This window comes from Physella acuta, unplaced genomic scaffold, assembly GCF_028476545.2.
Source record: "Physella acuta isolate Inbredline_101_S28 unplaced genomic scaffold, ASM2847654v3 ptg002094l, whole genome shotgun sequence".
NCBI lineage: Eukaryota > Metazoa > Mollusca > Gastropoda > Physidae > Physella > Physella acuta.
Window position 1 is genome coordinate 28,793 of NW_026733595.1, and position 16,208 is coordinate 45,000.

Here is a 16,208-nt window from a genome sequence, read left to right on the forward strand (position 1 = left end):
TGTATTTAAAAATTTTAAAGTAGAAACAGAAACAACAAATTTAAATTGTTGCGCTTCAAGAATGAAACCCGTCAAGTTGACCCATTTTTAAGTACATTTTTTAAAAAATGACTGAGGTGTCATCTTTTTAAATACCTAGGTTTTGCACAGCTATTGTTTTAAATACCTGAGCATTGTGCGCCTATTTTTTAAAACTAAATCCAAATTCCAAATTGTTTATCAAACAAATACCTTTGGTTACTTAGAATAATTTAAGCCTTACAGATAAATGGTTATCTGTAAGCAAAAGAAGACTAGGATGGCAAGTGAGACTAACCAAAATAAAATACAAGGAATGTTTTGCTGAAATGCCACATCCACTAAAGAAAAACATTTAAAAACAGCTTGGGTCAGCTAGTGTTGCTCTACGTCGCTTAGCTGGGAAAAAAAACAAGATTATAAAAATCACAGGGGAAACATGATCTGCAGAACACATTATAAAGAAATAAAATACATCCAGGTTATTCCTCCAGGTAATAACAGTAAATGGAACACAATTTATGGGAATAACATCAAAAGAGAAAGTAAATATTTGACAATTAATTTAAACCATTGACTAACATAAACTTAAAGAAAGATAAGCACTGAAGATACCTTGTCTAATAATCATAAGTTATAATAAAAATAAAATTGTATATTTCTCTACAAGTTACAGAGATTTACAACACTGTTGAAGTGAGCTTTTCATAGAAAAATTACAAAGTGAAATACATGTTAACTGAATAAAACAATTGTTAACAAAATAAAGTGATATGCATGTACCATATTGATGCAGTTGACTGTTTCATTTAAAATAGAATTGTACTGCCAACACTGAACACACACCCAGCTTCCAATGATTAGATATTATAATAATTAATAATTATAAAATTTTATCAATATTGTGTTCAACTAGTGTAACAAAAAATGCCAGCAAAAAGAAAAAAAAATCAACATAACATGAATAACTTACAAGAACTTATTAAGATAAAAACAAAGTCACAAATTACATCCAAATGGCAAGGTTGTTCATACACAAAGATAGACTTTAAAATATAGCCGTAAACTACATATCTGTCCTCACTCACCAAACTAAGTCTTGCAGTTATATCAGAGGATGGCCATTTCAGGAAGGAAATAAAATTAAACTTTAGTCATATCACTAAATATGATAACTATTTATAATAACAGTCAATCAATAATAAACTGTGACTATGAATTTCAAACATTAAACAGATGAAAAATAAATAAGACTAGTTTTTTTTTTAAATATGAAACAAAAACAACACAAGTGACATACTGATTTGGTGTAAGTACTTGGCATTGCACATATCCCTGGTGCCATTATAGTATATTAAAAGAACCCTGTTTTGATTTTTCAACAGTTATTTTTCAAACTAACTTTAAATAGCAACTTTTTTAAGAATCATGTTTCCCATTGTCTGTTCTCAAGAACAACCCATCTGTTAAAGTAAGTTTTTCATGAGATCAATAATTAGAAAACAGAAATACAGGTATGCAATTATTCAGAAGCAAATATTTGTTTCATATAATGAGACAATTGCTTTGACATTTAAAAAAAATTACTTTAAAAAAAAATTAATCAGTTAGCAGCATAGACCTTAAAATACAAATATTATGAATGGGGCATTTTACTGACAGTGCCGCACATGGAATTCATTAACAGCAAATAAAAAAAAAAGGAATGTTACAATTAAAATGATCTTCACTACATCCTACTTGGTTTAAACATCTGCTATATAAATTATATCTTTAAAAAAATCTTGTAGTTTGACACAGCATGAATAGTATTGTAGTTATTTACGGCAAGGATGGATCATGATTTTCAGTTAAAGCAGCTGTTGAGGGTAGTTGAATATGGTCTTTGTTCTGGATTGTTCTGATGGTGTTTTCCCAAATGGTCAAACACTGTAAACAATGGGTCAGAAAATAATATTTTTAGAACAGGTTTACAATTTTAGTCTCATTACAAAGTAATATCTTTTTTACAAAGATTAAATTGATTTTCTTTAAAATAAAAAAAATTGTCTGTTAATTATTTATAAGGATCTACATAATATCCATTTCAATTACTTGTGATCATTTTTTAAAGAAGATGGGGTAAAAAATCTTTTTTTAATAATGATTTTAAAGCCAATCTTTAAAGATATAGATAATAACTGGCAAATTTCCCAAACCTTTTCATAATAAGCAATCTGCAAGTCAGCCATACACATGAAAGTTTCCCTCAAATCTCTCTGCTTGTGCTTATGCCATCTTTCCATATCAGCCTTCAAATCAGCATTGGCTACCACTGTCTTGTCATTCAAACTCTCCATCTGCCTGATTAGCTGCAGACAAGATTTTAAAATTAATCACCAACACTAAAACCTCTGTTTTGTTGTTTAAACTCTTCATTTGTCTAATTAGCTTCAGACAAGATTTTTAAAATAAATCATCAACATAGATTACGACTGTTTTATTGTTTAAAGTTTTTTATCAGTCTGATGAGATATAGATAAAAAGTTTAATGATAAAATATTAAAGGGTTTGTCATTCAATTTTTCCCAAGGCAACCGGATACTTGAGTTATGCACTTCACTTTAAGTTTAGCACTTAAATTACAACCACTTCAGCTTAATATTCTCTAAACCATGTCCGGTTGTAGAGAAAAAGGGCATTTATTGATGATAAAAATTATTTACCTCACAATAGGAAAAAATCAATTAAAACTAAATAACTATCCACAATGCACATTTTAAACACAGACTATATATAATTATTTATATAGATATAACTTGATTATTTCATCAGCCTAAAGTAATAAGTTTTTAATAGCCCATACAATTATAACTGATCAGACAATATTGTGGACTTACATCAGATATCTGCTGCTCAAGTTTTTCATGTTTCTGTTGTTTGACATCCTCTGGATCTTTCCCCAAGAAGGCTCCAATTGAGTAGGTTTGATCTGAGCATTTGATCTATGCCAATAAAACAAAATATTTAAAATGTTTTACAACTGGAACAAAAAAAAATTTTCTGTACCAAGACTTAGTTACAACTTATTTTTTACACTATCATGCTTGCTTACTCATAAATGTATCCCTTGCTGAAAAATCCCTTGATTTAAATTCTAATAATGGGAGACTTATTGCCAATTGGTCTAATATTTGTGTAATAAATAATTTGCTTCATAAATTTTTTTAGGCAGCAGTTTCTTTGAAAGAATTCCCAATAAAAATTAAAATGTACACCTAAAGGCATACCTTGTTACCATGCTGAGAGTTTATAGCACAAAGTTGATAAAAAAAATTTTCTCAACTTTGTATCATTAACATCTTTTCCCATTTGTACCCAAGTTATTTGGGGCAGATGAAGTAGAGTACATCTGCTTTAGAGAACTCAGCACATGAAGGGATAGTGTGGTCAGTACTATGCCCAGCCGCCTTTTTTTCCATAACGTGAGTTAAGTACTCATCAAAGCTGGGGGGACAGGGGCATTCTTCTGACTTGAACCCGGATTCAAACTTGAGACTTTCGGGTTAGCAGTCTAGCTCTCTACCACTAGACTATGCTGCCTCATCAACTTTGTATACTTAGTTGTAATAAACACAGTCCCATTTTTCAAGTACTCCCCATTCATTTAGTTCAAACTATTTTCATGGAAACAAACCAGGAAGCAAATAACCAGCATGGACTTACATTCTCTTTCTCTTCCTTGCGTTTCCCAAGCTCATCCACAACCATATCATATTGGTTTTGTATAGCATCTCTTCTTCGTAGAACAGTCTAGCAAAATTATAAAAACACAATTTGTTATGTTTTTCAAAACATTTATAATAAAACTGACGAAGTAATCTGATGGAAATAAACATTGCAATTAGGAAATTACAATACCACATTCACTCAAATACGAAAGGCAACTAAAAGCAAAAGATTTAATCAATCACCTTAATACACTCTGAGTATAGCAGGTACTCCTTTAAGGGTTGAGCAAATCTTGAATCTGTGTCATCAATCTAATGGAATAATTATTTGATTTTACAAATAAATTATTTGCAATTAAATTTAAAATCAAGTTTGAGAAAGAATGTTTAATTATGAAATACATTTTTTAGTTATATTTTTTTTTCTAGATAAAAAAAAATTACATAGTTTTGTAAATGATTTTCTTTCCAAAAAAGTTTATTTCACATTAATTCATTAAAATGTCAGCTAAGTTAGAATTTCTGTAAAAAAATTGACATCAATTAAAATAAATTAAAAGAAAGATAAAAGGCATCCACTGGCCTAACACCATCTGTAATGATAGACTACAAGGAGAGATGGAAATGCAAGTAGTTTCCGAAATTATTGATGGGGGGCACGTCTTAAGAATGAATCCAGATGATATCGCGATAATGAGCTAAACTGGACACCTCAAGGAAAAAGAAAATAGGGAAGGCCAAGGGAGACATGAGGTACATGGTGGTAAAGCAGGTGATAGAGGCAGGACTGTCTTGGGGGGCTGCCAGGAAAAATGCCAGAGACAAACAAAAGTGGAGGGAGCTCTCTCTATCGGTCCCATGTGTCTTGAGCACAAAATGGAAGAGATGATGCTGACAATTATAATGAGCACAAACCAAGTCTTTAACAGCCTTGACACATTCATCAACTGCCTTTGACATTGTGAGCAATGCACCAGTCAGCTGGTCCTCTGAGTTAGCCCACAGTGTGTAGCAGGGGCCCCATTCCAAAAGCTCAGCCATGTAATCTGAAAGTAAATAATACCATCCTAATCAAGAATTCAGCAAACTGTGTGATAAAAAGGTGGTGAACATTTGTTTTTTAAATCCACAACCCAAATATTAAGAGTTTAAATCTTGCAATTTCAACCTTAATCTAACATTTCCCATATTGCATTAAGGTCATCTGATACAAGTAGTGGAAAGTTAGGTAAATGAGCTAATACAACACAATCGAATTATACCAGATCAAAACAACACAATTTTTAAAATATGTAAGCACATTTATATATAAAGACTATGCAAACCACACATATATATATATATATATATATATATATATATATATATATATATATATATATATATATATGGACAAACCCCACATTTATTTATATATTGACTACACAAACCCTTAACAAAAGACCATTGCATCACATGTCCATATCTACTAACATAAAAATTTCTCAGGGTAAACCACTTCAATCCTTGACTTTCAATCAGGATCTAAAATGGTCACTTCCCCATAGCTATGTTATTTCCCCCAAAATTGCTCATACTGTGGTAATAAAATGTTCCCCACTTGAGTTTTCAAGGACTCTACAGTGTGTACAACATATAACACACATGCAGTCCAGGGACCAACAAGTCTGTAGTGAGTAAAACATATATCAATTTACATCCTCAATCAGACCATCAGTGACTGCATGATAAATGAGTTGTGGACTAACATTCCCCTACTAGGAACAATACAGACAAGTTGTACGCAGTTTCAAGTAAGTAGGAATGAATACATATATATATATATATATATATATATATATATATATATATATATATATATATATATATATATATATTTGCTCTTAACAACTCAGATACTGCTTGAAATACATAAAGTTAATTTTATTTTTATAAAATATGTTCGAGTTTAGTACTGCAGTAACTTACTATAAAAATAAAATAATTTAACCAAACAACCCTATTAAAAAGGTATCTAAGGAAAATAATCCTCACAAAAAATATAACTAAAGGATATGGATTCTTCAATGTAAATATAACAAGTATTATAGTTTTGTGTCATCTGGATAGATTCTATAATGGAATTGTGTGATAGCTCAATGCCACGTACTTAGAAGATGTCTAGCATTCAAGAGAGAAACAGTGCTTTATCTAGTATTTCAGGATAATATAAAGTTGGAGCTTCAGACTAGAAACATTCTCTTGACCATACATTCACAGGTGTTATTATTAGAAAAAAAAATGAACAATAAAAACTGTGTTGTGAAGAATGAGCCCATTAGCAATGTAGTTTTTTTTTAAAATATTTTATAAAAATGTATGATTAATTAAAATATTTTTTGTGTAGATTTAATAATGTCATGCAGCAGAACACCCCGGGTACAACCAAAGGCCAAGCCACAGGAGTTTCACCCTTGTTCTGAGGAAATCTACTGCAACAGCCCAACCTCACAGGACGGGGACTTGGGCCAGGCTCCCCCACCACCAGACAGGAATAAAAGCTCCATAAAATCGGCCAAGTCTGACACCAAAGCTCGTCAGAAATCTGAGGCTCCAGAGGAGTGTTACAGTGGACTTGATGCTACACAAGGAGACCCTGAAGATTACTACGAGGACCAACAAACTCTTAATCAACAAAATATCTTCAAAGATCAGATGACTTCTAAGGAAGAAGTCACACTACAAAAAAAGCAGACTTTAAATGAACAGCCTCCAGTATTGAAAACTACAGAAAAAATTGAAGAAGCTTGCAAAGTTGGTACACATATAAAAAAAGAAAATGGCATTCTAAACACTTGCCGCAGGAATTCGAAACAAATTTATAAAATAATTGGCCTGGTTTTTCTCATGTTTGTTGCCAGTGTTATTGGTGGTCTTATTTCTGGAGCAATCATGTTAAATGGTGTAAACACTACACAAGAAAGTGAGAATACACCAACACCAAGTTTTAACACAACTAACAGTACAGGACAAACTTAAAATCTTCTACAGGACCCCATTCAAAAAAATGTTTCCATTAGATAAATCTAATTTTACCATGAAACTTACTCAAAAAGAACAAAAGCAATAGAACTTTGAAATGGACAAACTATTCAAGTTTTATGGACTAAAAATGTGCATCGAGCTGGTGAAACCTGAACAAGGAAAACACAAAGTGGGCAAAATGATATACCAGCTGTGACTCTGACACATGAACTATTATGCACATTTGCCAACTTTCTTTTTTACATACTTGAATGTAAAGTAATAAAAATCCAAAGCAAACACCGTTAAAGCTAAAATGACATTTACATCTAACTGTTATGAGAAAAAGGGACATTTTATATAATTGCAATAACTTAATAACGAAAAGAGATCTTTCAGGCTATTTGTGTAAAAAAAAAAGACTGTTTTGTCGAGAAAAGATATCCAACTTGCCATTTTGTTCTTTGGACACCCTCTGGGAGATCCTGTCCATGACCCCAAGTTTGTCAGACAGTAAAGTTATGTAGTCATGCATCACAGCAAACTCTGGAGGCCTGTTCTTCATCATGTAGGAAGCTGACATGTTGTGGAGGGAGTCAGAGACTCTGCTTAGGAAACCTGATCCTTGTTTTTTATGAGCTTGAAACTCCTGCAAGGAACATGTGTAAGAGTGGTAACATGGAATGGAATAATATTATACAAAGTTAAACCACATTTTTTTTAGTTTAACTTGGACTGGAATTTTAACTTTTTTAGTTCTTTAAATATATTTTTTACAGTTATTTCTAGAATATTTAGTCATTATCATAAAAACTAATCACTTTTTAAATGTTTTTTATTTTGTGTTACAGATTGCACAAATTATTCAGTCTAACATTTAATAATGAAGTTAAATTTTTTTTTTAACTATTGTTTAAGTTCTAAAGAAGTTTATAGCTTTCCCAATAGAATATAATTTTTGAGATGTTTATTTCTAGACATACAATGGAGCTTCTGATTTGTGGTGTAGATAAACACTTCTGCATTCAAAACTCCGGTTTACTTTTCTAAGAATTAGAATGCATAGGAATATTTTCCCTCTCTCCCCTAAGCTAGGTTCTAGGTAGAGAATTTATGGTTATAATTTGAAAGGTCATCTATTTAATTCAAGAAACACAAATTAATGGGTATTTAAGTTATATCTGATTGCAAATAATTAAAGATGCTACAATGAACAGTTATTTTGATAACAAATTAACTGATAAATTAGCTTGTAAAATTATTATAGAATGTAATTACCCAAGCTTTTGCAGTGAGAAATATCTGGAAGCACTTGTCAAATGACAAAACTGGATGGTCAGCCAGTCGAGTAAGAAATTTCTGAAGAGCAGCTTGGCGCACCCGAAGGAATTCAGTGCTAAAACGATCCAGTCTCTTAAGGCTGTGTTTTTCTGGAAGAGGCTGTTCAAAACAAACATTGAAACAATCAACATTTTTTTTCATAATATTATGACTCTTACATGCTTTTAGTTGAATAGGAAATGATTTAATTATTTTCAAGTTTTAATTTTTAATATCTGCACTAATGATGAGTGTTCAAATAATTTATTTATTACATCTACTTTGTATTTTTTTCTTTATATTTTAACAAAGTATTAATAATAAAGTATTAGATTTTATTAAATTATTGTATTTTATTAAGACTTTAAAATTGACTTATTAATTTGTAAGGCATTAAAAAACTGTCATTAGTGTCATAATGATTAATTGAAATGTTTTACAAAATGGCATTTTATTTCAATGGTACTTTTTTTCAAAATTGTTTTGTAAACATTCTTGGATTCCAAATCAAATATGAAATTATAAACGTACTGGGACTAAATGAGTGGGATGTTTCTCTTCAAGTCTTTGACGAATCCATAGAAAATCATTGTAGCGCCTACGAACGCTGAATTCTGTACCTTCAAATTCTGGTCTAGAAGTCTAGAACAAATAAAATATTACAATTGGCTCCTTTCAATTTACTAATATAATGTTAAACTAAAAAAACTTGTATCCACAAAAAAAATTTTAAAATATGCAGGCCATACCTTGGTAGTAACTCTAAAAGTTATATATGCTTCTAGAGTACTGGTATGTTTTTCTGGATCATCAACCACAATAAACAAGTCTCTAGTTTCACCATCATAATCATCATCAAGGCGAAAGTTGGCGATAAGGCTTGAGCTTCGAGACACTGAACCTTCTTCTGACTTGGCAGATGCCTCAAGATCAAGACTTTCCATCTGAAATAATAACAATGACAACTTGAAAGTGGTTGGACTATAAATTGAGTAAATGAGTCAATTAATCGCCACATCTACATGTTTATTAGCAAATAAATCTGATGATATTTTATAACAATACACTAAATATGCAGCTAAATAATTTTATTTGATACCAACCCTATCTACAACTCATCAAAACTATGTTTGAAAATATCAGACTTAAGCCTAATATAAATAATTTTGTTTTGTGTATGTAAGCCTACCTACACTCTACTTTTTTATGTAAGCTTATTTTGAAATTATATTTCAGTAGTTGTGCAATTCAGTACAAAATCATGAGAGAAGTGAAGATTTAAAGTTTTAAGTTCAGCGCATACAACAGAGGGATGAATATCAAATTGACATTATCAAAACTACAATTAGGATATAATTAGACTTAGCCTAAGTAACACTGAATAACACTAAAAGTTGAGTTCACAGTTAAGCGAAGTCTTTGTTTACTTTGTACAATCCAACAGTGCAGGCAGCAGTGTGTAGTACTAGTAGTTAGTAGTAGTGGAGTAGTCACTGGTGACTGTGAACTATAGGGTTGTACTACAACTTGTAGATTTTAGGGATGATTTTAGATACCGATGTCCGATAATTAATAGTATAGACTCTTCCATAAAATAGGTGTGTTGGGACCAGTTGGGTTGTTTTTTGTGAGTAGTATTGAATTGTAATCTCAACTAATTGTATGGTTAGAAATTAGCGTTAGGCGTATGGTTGGACTAGGGGTTGAGGTTATATAGGGACAGGGTTAGCATTGACATTTGCCAGCAATCACTGCTGCAATGTGTGTTTGCTTAGTTAACTACCAGTGAGTAACCTACATGTCGTCACTACAAAAAAAATTCACTACATGATTTAACATCCCTTTTTTTAAAGAAGAATCTATTATCGGACACTGGTATACAAATTCCCCCGTAGTTTAGCTTAGGGCATTTCAGGCTAAATTGTATCTAGATCTACCTAGATTCTAGATCTCTAAATCTACAACAAAACAATAGGCCTACCTACAACAATCATGACAATGTTTTTATTTTTATTTTAATTGTTTTTCCTCGGTCTGGGTTTTTAACTTTTTAAGACGTTTTATTATTTTTAATAATGTTAAAATATTACGATATCTCAGCTTACCCCATCATCGTCGCTGTCTTTATCAAGGCCTGTTAAAAGTGGATCTTTAAATTTTATCTTTTCATCCGAAACTGATTTAGGAGAAACGTTATCATCATGTTTGAGATCATCGATAGATCTCACAGCAGAGGCAGCCATTGTTGTTGAATAGTGATGTCTATTTGTACGCCAACGTTATTTGTCCGGTCTCCATAGGCCATAGAGGCCTATGATAATGAAGATAATTTGAATGTACAGAATTTTTTTCGGAAATATTAAATATGGACGAATCTAGATCTACATCAATATCTAGATATCTAGGCCTACATGTTTTTGTCCAAATTGGATATTTTGGGAAATAGTGGTAACTGATACCTATTAGTTTAACACCTTGGGGGAGAAGGGGGTGGGGGGTGGGCTCGTTTGGGGGCAGTGTTTCTTCCAGACTTTTTTCTCCGGGGGGGCACTTGAAATTTTCGGGGGGGGGCGGTAGACTTTCTTCGGGGGGGGGGGGGGCGGACACTGTTAAAAGTATATATTTTCTGTATAAATTATATAAATTTCATTTCGTTCGGGGGGGGGGGGGGCGGTAAAAAATGTTCGGGGGGGGCGAAGCCCCCCCGAAGAGATGCCTGGAAGAAACTCTGTTTGGGGGAGGTGGGTCGGTTATCCATTTATTCGTCTTTTGTTTAACATATCTACACCATATCCTGTCTTTTGTGCGTCTTTTTACACAGCAGAAAATCGCCTTTCAAATTTCGAATGGAAACCGCCCATAATTATTCATAGAACTCAATTAGATGATTCAGAATAGATGCGGAAAATAGTTTTTTTTAATAGATCTACATCTGGAGCCATATGATTGTCCATATGATCGTGACTCGGATCATAGTATTTTCAGTCTTTCTCGCATCAGGTGGCAAAAAAGCATGTTTTAAGCAATTGGATATTCGGTAACATTTGTATCCATAAAATTGGATAGACATATGCTAATTCCTTACTAGATCTACTCCTATCTACTTTGGCTAGTGGGGTCGACATCCATAACTGACGTCACATTCCTGGTAGGAACGGGGTCATCCATAAATGATGTTAAAAATTGGTACTTTTTTGTGACGAGGTGAGGGTTTAGAAAAAATAATTCGCAAGTATAGACTCTAGGCCTACATGTTCTGTGGGAAAAATATTTTCATCCAACATAGATCTAAATCTACTTGTTGTGTGTGTGTGTGTATGTGTGTTTACCCTAACCATCACCTTAACTCTAGAATCTACTGCTGTTTAAAAAAATATGGAAATTACATTGGGTGGAGCCCTTGTCCACCCAAAATAAATATTATATAAGCACTAGTATGACGTCATTTTATGCTGGATTTATAATGATGACGTCTCACTCTTTTTCAAGCACTAATTATTAAATTAATTGTCTTACTTTTAAAATATTAACTAGGCCTACCATCTCTAAATATTAATTTTTAGCATACGGTCTCTTTTTAACCTGGTCACTTAGTATTTTAACTTTCGTTTTCCCTCAGGCATTTAAAAATCTGGATTCACATTGGCTTTGAATAGAAATTTTTGTGCCTTGTTCTGTAGCACAATACACATATAAAATTATAAAGTAGATCTAGATCTAGATCTAGATCTATATTTCTAAATAGAGTAATATCTAGATACTAGGTCTTATTAAAATATATATTGTAATGTCATTGTCACACACACCAGCAGCGGTTGTAGGCGTGGGAAATCAAAATCAAGGTGAGTAAAAAACCCACACTGACGTACGACGTACTGACGTACTCAGCAGTAGATTCTCTACTGTACTAACTCATTCACTGAGCTGTTGTTTACTCATTCACTGAGCTGTTGTTTATCTAATTATTAACTAGGCCCTAATTATTAATTAATCTAATAATTGTCTAATTCTAATCTATTAAATCATCATTCAAGTAATTGTAATCTAATTCTAAAAATCTAATCTGTATTTCAACTATTTGTTCTAAGAATCTAATCTCTAGGCTATGAGTACTAGATCTAGTCTAGTATGTAGTGTACTGTGTGTAGAGTGTAGAGTAGACTTCTAGTGTAAACTCTTAGACTAAAAATAAAAAATCATAGACTTACTGGCTCAACACTGTAGTCAGTTTTCTGTAGACACGTAAGTCGTAGGACGTAGAAGTAGAGTGTGTAGGAGTAGATCGACCAGAGTCAGCGACAGTGTGTGAGCGTGTGTATGTAACGTAACTGTACTGTTGTCCAGTGTGTGTAGTGAGTAGTGTAAGTAAAGTTGAAGTTCATCATAATAATCTATATAATTATATATAATTCTCTACATGGGGACCATACGAGACACCACCAAGTAAGGGCTTAGCAGTTCCTACTCCGCTCTCTAGGCATATCCCTACCACCCCCACAGTCTGGTGAGCTGTGGTTCACGCCAAATTTTTACAATCGTAGAGCCGGGTTTAGTGACGGCTATCAGGGGCAGATAATTTAGTTTTAAACGATTTTAAACTTAGGGCGGAAGGTAACTAAGAGGAGCCTGCTTTCACGGGGGGAGGGGAGGTTTTTTTTTATCGTCCTTCACGAGCTACTGATAGTGTTTTAAAGCAAATTATTTCAATCGCAGCATTGGTAGTGTTGAATTAACAAATTATGAATTACTGAAAGTGGAAAGTAAACTAAATAGCGGTGTATGCTACGCCGCTGGTCAGCTGGTTGATATTATTTAAATTGACATTGTAGTGTAGTGACCGTTTAGGTTGAGTTAGAGTAGTGTATACTTATTATTGTAGAGTAGAAGAGTGTAGTAGTGTAAGTAGATGGTATTGTAATAATATCTTAAGTAATTTAGGCCTAGTAATAAAAATTAGTAAGACTTAAGAAGTTTACTGTTATGTTGTAGGACAGAAGTCTAAAGTAGCCCTATAAGGAAAATCTAGTAAGGACTGTTGATCTACGTACTACGTAAATATACTAATAAGTCTATTTGACTAGATCTAGTGAGAGTTATAAATGAGAGACAATCACTGTTTTTCTAGATCTTGCAGCTTATTTCAAATAATGTATTAGTTATTAGATGTAGTAGACCTATATCTATATTTATTAAATTCTATCACTTAGGCCCAAGTTGAAGTATTACTAGTAAGTAGGCCTACTTAAAATTTAAAAGAAAATGTTTAGGTTATAATATAGCCTAATTAATTAATTTAATAATCACATCGAAGCTCAGAATCTGATAAAAAAAAACTCTCTTCTAAGTGCAGCTAATCAGTGTGAGTGGTCGGGAGCAACATCAGATGAAGACATCAATTTCAGAATATACTTAGTCCAACAAATATTTGCTTATCTAAATCTTAGACCTGTCTGGAAAACAGCACATATCTCTAACAAAAGTAGATTAAAAATCTATTAATTCAATGTTTAAACACTTCTGCCGTATGAATCCAGGACATGGAGAACAATAGAGACAACAATAGATAGAATACAGACTTTTATAAATAAATGTCTAAGATATTGCATTTTGTCTGGAAGGGGATTTCCTGACTGCTACTGCTAGTCTTGCTCAAGCTCATCATTAGTTTACTAGCTCATAGCCTTCCCTTTCTTCTCCAACTTGATCCATGTCCAAATAAAATGGGTGACATTTTAATTTGTTTTAATGTAAGGAATACACGTTTTTTGTGGCGATTTTCTAAATAAAACTCAATCATCGGCTCAAGTTGATTGTCTTAGTAAACTTAGATAAATATAAAATCTGCACATCTCTTAATGCTTTCACCATAAATTCTATATCATTCTTGTGAACATTTCTTTTCTTAAATTTTACTTTATTTATAATAAGTATTTTTAGTCAGGTCCTTTAGATTCAGTAAAATTAGTTGTGCTACCAGTTTTTGTACCTCATGCTTAACGAAATCGTGAAAAGCAAATAAGGACTGGATAGATTGTGTTTATACCATTTTTAGGAAATTTTATTATGGGAATAGCCAACAAATATCTTACATTTTTAATAGGCCTATATACATTTATATTTATTCACTTTTATTATCTTACAGAACGTCAGAATCGCAAGATATTAGAGCATCTTAAAGAACAGAAAAAAAGATTGCAGCATGGTCAAAACAGCAGGTAATTTTTATTAACTTCTGAAGCCAAAATACCAAAATAGTATAGCATAAGGTGTATCTGTTTTGCTTAAATAAATGGTAGCATAGATTTTTACAAAATTAATATTGAAAGTATAGAATCCGAAATGTAGGATTGGGGTAATTCTATTATTTTAACAAATTTACTCATGTCATTTTAAAAAGTTTATTAAAGATAAAAAGTGTTTTACCTCAGAACAAAAGCTTATCTAATTTTAACTCAGTTTCTACTGTTTTTTTTTTTAATAACATTTGTGTTAAATGTTAAACTTAACATTGTTTCTGTTCCCTCCAGCTCTATAAGTGTTCCCCCTGTTCCTATTCTCACAAGTACTCCTGCAATGGTGCCAGCTGGTGTAAGTATTCACTTTCAGCTAGATCTGTTTTGATTAGGGATTTATCCATGATTTACACAAATGTTTTTCAAAACTACAGTAATTCTGTTATGATTTAGAAAGAATCGAAACATCAAAATGAAACTCACTTATTCAGTCAAGACTTTTATACAAACAAGAAAAGAGAAAAACTGAATAAGATTTATTCAAACAACTAACTTTTAAAAAAAAAATGAAGTATATGTATTTATTTGCATAAACACTTAGTAGATCAATAACTATAACTATTTGAAAGGTAACTCAAGAAGAATTCAAAGAAACTTGTTCATCAGAATACATTAAATGTAATTCTGAGTACCTTCATATTCCCAAAAATAAAAGAATAAACTGTGCTGATGTAATTTGATTTTTTTTCTGAAGTTCCCAAGTTTATTTTAAACTATTTCTTGTTGTTGCAGCTTTCAGCATCCGAGTATGCACAGCAAAGAACAGCATTACAGGTTGCTATTTTTTTTACTAGCCTTAGTGTACTAATTCGTGAATTTTTAAATTTGTTTTACATACTGTTTTCAAATACTGATTATATGTATATATATATGTGTGTATACATACTGTATAGATTTTTGTATTAAGAATTTAAAATACATTTAGTCATATTAGAAGATAGAACAACATAGTAACTATTCAGCAATTAGTCACGACAAAGTTGAGGTACATTTATGTTCATTTTACTATTTCAGCATGCACATGCAAATTCTGTGGGATACTTCATAACACAAGATTCTGCTTTTGGCAACTTAATACTCCCCGTTTTACCTCGTATGCCAGAAGTGAAGCCTGAAGTAAAATGACTGGTGTTTTCATGGTGTCATTGTGTTAATTGTAGTATAAATGTATATAAACAATAGTTATTTCATTATAATAAAATGTTTCATTTAACTTGTTTGCTGTTTTTTTTTTTAAATATTCTTTTTAAAAATGAAATTTCTTAACACCAAAGCTAGTATATTCAGTACAACAGTGTTGAGCTACATGTGGGGTTATTTAAAGGGCTGTATTAATTGATAGTGTCTTAACTTGAATAAACACTGGAGTGGCTCCTGACATTTTGTAATTGTCTAAAGCTGAGAATTCTTAATATTCTGTAAATACTCCCATACACCTGAAATGTTACTTTAGCAAACATACTGATAATATTTAAATACTGTATTCAAATTTAGTATGTCTCAGAAAAGCAGACATTTTTTAATAACTGTAGAGTCTGTCTAAAGTTGCTTTAAGATCACAATGGTTTTTCTCCCATTTTGATAGTCCAAGCTATAATTCTACTCTGTTAATTCTATTACACTAAGTTACATGAAAAAGGTAATCAAATTCACTGTACATGGACATTTAAAAACTCAAAACACACCAAGTAAATAATACATTTATTTAGATACATATTAAAGTGTTACAAAACCTTAGTGTATCAAAAATGCTTTCTATTCTTCGTAATCTATTTTATTCAACAGTTGTATAAATAGGTATTTAACCATCTTTTTTTAGCCTTTACACTAAATATCAAACTATTTTTGTAAAAAATCATTATAA

At 31.9% G+C, this 16,208-nt stretch overlaps 3 protein-coding genes across 3 annotated transcripts; 2 read left to right on the forward strand and 1 right to left on the reverse strand.

Moving 5' to 3' along the window:
• Window positions 1-1,679: 1,679 nt before the first annotated feature.
• Window positions 1,680-10,347, reverse strand: LOC131932137 (sorting nexin-30). The gene is made up of 11 exons (XM_059289010.1): window positions 10,157-10,347; window positions 8,801-8,995; window positions 8,583-8,693; window positions 8,010-8,171; window positions 7,185-7,380; window positions 4,644-4,774; window positions 3,972-4,040; window positions 3,724-3,810; window positions 2,898-3,002; window positions 2,217-2,369; window positions 1,680-1,947 (listed from the first exon to the last, which is right to left on the reverse strand). The coding sequence occupies exons 1-11, from the start codon at window positions 10,292-10,294 to the stop codon at window positions 1,840-1,842; spliced, it is 1,455 nt and encodes a 484-aa protein (XP_059144993.1). The 5' UTR covers window positions 10,295-10,347; the 3' UTR covers window positions 1,680-1,839.
• LOC131932139 (uncharacterized) lies at window positions 5,363-6,927 on the forward strand. Its single transcript, XM_059289011.1, has 2 exons — window positions 5,363-5,521; window positions 6,115-6,927. The coding sequence occupies exon 2, from the start codon at window positions 6,123-6,125 to the stop codon at window positions 6,744-6,746; it is 624 nt and encodes a 207-aa protein (XP_059144994.1). The 5' UTR covers window positions 5,363-5,521; window positions 6,115-6,122; the 3' UTR covers window positions 6,747-6,927.
• Window positions 10,348-11,601: 1,254 nt separating the features above from the next.
• Window positions 11,602-15,552, forward strand: LOC131932140 (SOSS complex subunit C-like). Its single transcript, XM_059289012.1, has 6 exons — window positions 11,602-11,752; window positions 11,790-11,893; window positions 14,194-14,266; window positions 14,579-14,639; window positions 15,077-15,118; window positions 15,359-15,552. Exons 2-6 carry the CDS (start codon window positions 11,839-11,841, stop codon window positions 15,467-15,469), a joined length of 342 nt encoding a protein of 113 aa, XP_059144995.1. The 5' UTR covers window positions 11,602-11,752; window positions 11,790-11,838; the 3' UTR covers window positions 15,470-15,552.
• The last annotated feature ends 656 nt before the right edge of the window (window positions 15,553-16,208 follow it).

Bases quoted from the DNA above. Each gene is read 5' to 3' on its own strand.
- LOC131932140 (XM_059289012.1), top strand. From the start codon at position 11,839: ATGTCATTGTCACACACACCAGCAGCGGTTGTAGGCGTGGGAAATCAA. The intron at 11,894-14,193 runs GTGAGTAAAAAA...ATTATCTTACAG, and splicing joins CGTGGGAAATCAAAATCAAG to AACGTCAGAATCGCAAGATA. The intron at 15,119-15,358 runs GTTGCTATTTTT...TTACTATTTCAG, and splicing joins AGCAAAGAACAGCATTACAG to CATGCACATGCAAATTCTGT.
- LOC131932139 (XM_059289011.1), top strand. From the start codon at position 6,123: ATGTCATGCAGCAGAACACCCCGGGTACAACCAAAGGCCAAGCCACAG.
- LOC131932137 (XM_059289010.1), bottom strand. From the start codon at position 10,294: ATGGCTGCCTCTGCTGTGAGATCTATCGATGATCTCAAACATGATGAT. The intron at 3,003-3,723 runs GTAAGTCCATGC...TTATTGGCATAG, and splicing joins GCAAGGAAGAGAAAGAGAAT to ATCAAATGCTCAGATCAAAC. The intron at 1,948-2,216 runs GTTTGGGAAATT...CATTGTTTACAG, and splicing joins AGATTGCTTATTATGAAAAG to TGTTTGACCATTTGGGAAAA.